The following is a 4653-nucleotide window of genomic DNA, read 5'->3' on the forward strand; positions in this document are numbered from 1 at the left end:
CCAGTGCCAGCTCCAGAGTTTCCAGTGCCGGCTCCAGTGCTGTCTCCAGAGTTACCAGTGCCAGCTCCAGAGTTTCCAGTGCCGGCTCCAGTGCCTTCAGTGCTGTCTCCAGAGTTTCCAGTGCCGGCTCCAGAGTTTCCAGTGTCGGCTCCAGTGCCTTCAGTGCTGTCTCCAGAGTTTCCAGTGCCGGCTGCAGTGCCAGATCCAGAGTTTCCAGTGCTGGCTCCAGTGCCTCCATTGCCAGCTCCAGTGCCGGCTACAGAGTTTAGAGTGCCGGCTCTAGAGTTTCCAGTGCCGGCTCCAGTACCTCCAGTGCTGCCTCTAGAGTTTCCAGTGCCAGCTCCATTGCCTCCAGTACTGGCTCTAGAGTTTCCAGTGCAGGCTCCTGTGCCGTCTCCAGAGTTACCAGTGCCAGCTCCAGAGTTTCCAGTGCTGGCTCCAGCTGGGCCCCCAGATCCTCCCTGTTCTCCGTCCGAAGCTCCGCCTCCCTGTGCTCTGTCTAGCCTTCCAGAGCCTGCAGCCGGCCCCAATGGATCCTGGAAAGGCCCATATTATTGAGCCACTGGCTCAATAATACTATTGAGCCAGTGCGTTGCATTCCTTGGCCAGCTGAGAAACGTCGTTATTCATTTGGGACTGTGAATGGACGGGAATTGTCTTGTCTTCTGATCTGCATTAATGTCACTCTCATTCGACAATGCAAACTGTTGTTGGCAATTCTCAGGGAGGTGCACAGAGTTGGAGTTCAGTCAAGGAAATCTGACAGGATTCGTATTGCTAACTTTCTGACGACTCCGTAAAGGTCTGTGAACATTGCTGGTTTTTGTGTCATGTTTGTCACCAGAATACACTGATCTTCTCACATAGGACTTGGAGCAACTTCTCCCTGATCTTGCTTCTGCTAGAGTCTCCTGAACTTCGTGATAAACAGCCTGTTTGTGTTTCTGAAGCTGGGTTCTTTTATTCTTTTGACTTTCACACACTCTTTCCAATTCAATTAAGGAAAGCATGTCTTTCCTTTCAATCTCACAAAGTTCCTTTTTCTGTTGCTGTTTAAATCTGGGAATCCCACGTATCAGTCAGAGACTTGATAGCTGCAGCTTTTTTCTCTTTCTCCAGTTTTTCACGCTTTTGCTGTGCAGATTCCTGATGTTTCATTTCTCTCAATGACTTATCCTCCATAAAAGCCCTTTTTTTAGCTTCTTCCTTCTTTATAAGTGACAGTTGGTCGTACACTATTTTTTTACGTATTTCACGACTTCTGTCCTTATCAGGAATGTCGCAGTCACTCTCATAGTCTAGAAAGCCAGATTCATACTGAACATCTCTTCCTTGCTCAGTAACACTGTGATACATTTCCCACTGCATTACATCTTTGTTGTCCATATATTTTTTAGTCTTGTTCTGTAACCTGTCTGATCTGGGAAGCAACCCTTGCCTTTCAGCCCTTTTCTTTTGTTGGTTATATTGATGTTTGAGTGATATATCAGTTTGATGCAGTCTATCTGACTCCATAGCTTTTTTTGTAAAAGAGAGTCGTAGGCAGCTTCATTCCTCAATATATCCTCTAAATTGTCATCCACAGTCTTCTTTTGGTCTTCCATGTTTGGCTCAGTCTCATCCTGTCTCGAAAAAAAATTCCGGTCTTTCTCTTTTTTCTGTATCCTCATCTCAATTTCCTCAATTTGATGCAGTCTATCTGACTCCATTGTTACAGTTCTGTTGGCAATTCTCAGAATTGAACAATTCTCTATTGTCTGTCTGTCGTTTTTGTAGGGAAACTGGAGCACCCAGAAAAAACCTATTGCCTGTCTGTCTGTCCTTTTTGTAGGGAAACTGGAGCACCCAGAGAAAACCTATTGTTTCAGCAATGCCGATATGGAACTCAGCCCCCACCAATCAATTTGGGACTGCAAATTAATGGGAATTTTACCCTTTTACAGTTCTCTTGGCAATTCTCAGGGAGGTGCAAAGAGTTGCATTTCAGTGAGGGAAGTTTGACAGCCTTGGTGTTGCTGACTTTCTGACGACTCAGTAAAGGTCTGGTTTTTGCGTCGTCGTGTTTGTCAGCAGAATAAACCGATCTTCCCCCACAGTTCTTGGAGGAACTTCTTCCTGGCAGAGTCTCCTGAACTTCGTGGTGGATTATTTTTCTATTTTCACCTCCACACACTCTTTACAATTCAATTAAAGAAAGCATGTCTTTCCTTTCAATCTCACAAAGTTCCTTTTTATCCTGCCATTTAAATTTTATCTGGGAATCCTAAGAATTAGTCAGAGACTTGATAGCTGCAGCTTTTTTCTCTTTCTCCAGTTTTTCACGCTTTGGCTCTGCAGATTCCCAACGTTTCTTTTCTTTCAATAACTTATCCTCCATAAAAGCCCGTTTTTTAGCTTCTTCTTTCTTTATAAGTGACAGTTGGTTGTACACCATTATTTTTTACGTATTTCACAACTTCTGTCCTTATCAGGAATGTCACAGTCACTCTCATGGTCTAGAAAGCCAGATTCATACTGAACATCTCTTCCTTGCACAGTAACACTGTGATGCATTTCCCACTGCATTGCATCTGGGTTGTCCATATGTTTTTTAGTCTCGTCCTGTGTATTCAGTTTCTGCTGGGGATCCTTCTTCTGTCTCCTGGTTCTATTTTCCTCAGCTCGATATCCGGGAAGCACCCCTTGCCTTTCAGTCCTGTCCATTTCCCTCTTCTGTTTCTGTTTATATTGATATCGGGCAGCCAGTTCATCAGCCAGAGGCTTTTGCTTTGGAGTTTTCTTCTCCTGATGATGTGCTTCACGTAGCATTTTGGCAACCTCCTCCTTTGGCCATATTGTTACATAGCTTTTTTGTAAAAGAGAGTCAGAGGGAGCTTCTTTCCTCAATATATCCTCTAAATTGTCATCCACAGTCTTCTTTTGGTCTTCCATGTTTGGCTCAGTCTAGTCTTGTCTCAAAACAAAAATGCTGGTCTTTCTCTTTTTTCTGTCTCCTCATCTCAATTTCCTCAATTTGATGCAGTCTATCTGACTCCATTAGAGTTGGATTTCAGTGAGGGAAGTTTGACAGCCTTGGTGTTGCTGACTTTCTGACAACTCAGTAAAGGTCTGCAAACATTGCTGGTTTTTACGTCATTATGTTTGTCAGCAGGCTGTTTGTTTTGCGGAAGGTTGATACTTTTCCAATTTGCACCTCCACACACTCTTTACAATTCAATTAATGAAGTCATGTCTTTCCTTTCAAGCTCACAAAGTTCCTTTTTCTCCTGCCGTTTACGTTGTACCTGGGAATCCCAAGAATTAGTCAGAGGCTTGATAGCTGCAGCTTTTTTCACTTTCTCTAGTTTTTCACGCTTTTGTTCTGCAGATTCCTAATGTCTCTTTTCTTTCAATAACTTATCCTCCATAAAAGCCCTTTTTTTAGCTTCTTCCTTCTTTATAAGTGACAGTTGGTCGTACACTGTTTTTTTCTTATTTCACGACTTCTGTCCTTATCAGGAATGTCGCAGTCACTCTCATGGTTTAGAAAGCCAGATTCATACTGAACATCTCTTTCTTGCTCAGTAACACTGTGATGCATTTCCCACTGCATTGCATCTGGGTTGTCCATATGTTTTTAGTCTTGTCCTGTGTATTCAGTTTCTGCTGGGGATCCTTCTTCTGTCTCCTCGCTCCTATTTCCTCAGCTCGATATCCGGGAAGCACCCCTTGCCTTTCAGTCCTGTCCGTTTCCCTCTTCTGTTTCTGTTTATATTGATATCGGGCAGCCAGTTCATCAGCCAGAGGCTTTTGTTTTGGAGTTTTCTTCTCCTGATGTTGTGCTTCATGTAGCATTTTGGCAACCTCCTCCTGGGCCATATTGTTACATAGCTTCTTTTGTAAAACAGAGTCGAAGGAAGCTGTCTGGATGAAAAAAAAAACATGAACGCTGTATGTGCTGGGTTTTTACCTTAGAATGGCCAACTTTCTCTTATTCCTATGCCAATTTGATACAGTAGGGGCTTCCACACTTCCCATATCTGTGTCCTCTGTCACTTTTGTCAGCAGTTTAAACTGTTTAATCCGTTGTTAACATGTCGTAACCTGTTTTTCCGAGCTGCCTTTAAACGCTGTGCGGCAGAGAAGGAGACCTGCTGCTGCAGTAGAGCTACTCAGGTGTGTTAGAATCAGGGGTGGATCTAGAAAAATATTAATGGGGTGGCAAGAGGGGGGCAGGGATTACGTCTTTCATACTCCTGCTAATTGATATGTATTACTGGATTGGACAGCGCCTGTTGGTCACTATGTGATTTAGTGTGTCCAGAAAACCATTTTATCCCAATACAAGACAAGGAGAAATCTGACACGAAAATATTAGTAGCGTCACTATTTGTTATAAAGATTAGAAAACTGATGTTTGATAAATTCTCCATGATACAAATCTATAAACAGTTTAGTTTCTGTTAGTTCTGTCAAGATGCAAGAAGGGGCAAATTTCTACTTATATTGGTCAATCGTTTTATTTTAAATATGCTGAGGAGCCCTAGTTTGATGACTGTTAAAAATATCACCACGTTTTGCAAACAGAGGGGATTAGCTCAGTTTTTGTCGCTTGTTTTTAGGAATTGCAGCAGCTGCAGTGCGCCACAATAAAGCTACAATAAAGCTGATAAA

The 4653-nt window shown here is 43.0% G+C and overlaps 1 protein-coding gene across 1 annotated transcript; it reads right to left on the reverse strand.

The window, feature by feature from the left end:
• Positions 1 to 2162: 2162 nt before the first annotated feature.
• Positions 2163 to 3895, reverse strand: LOC106961618 (putative golgin subfamily A member 6-like protein 6). The gene is made up of 2 exons (XM_015055455.1): positions 3619 to 3895; positions 2163 to 2940 (listed from the first exon to the last, which is right to left on the reverse strand). The coding sequence occupies exons 1-2, from the start codon at positions 3856 to 3858 to the stop codon at positions 2434 to 2436; spliced, it is 747 nt and encodes a 248-aa protein (XP_014910941.1). The 5' UTR covers positions 3859 to 3895; the 3' UTR covers positions 2163 to 2433.
• Between the last annotated feature and the right edge of the window lie 758 nt (positions 3896 to 4653).

This window comes from Poecilia latipinna, unplaced genomic scaffold (assembly GCF_001443285.1).
Source record: "Poecilia latipinna isolate Pla-1442-1.1 unplaced genomic scaffold, P_latipinna-1.0 Scaffold1316, whole genome shotgun sequence".
NCBI classification, from domain to species: domain Eukaryota; kingdom Metazoa; phylum Chordata; class Actinopteri; order Cyprinodontiformes; family Poeciliidae; genus Poecilia; species Poecilia latipinna.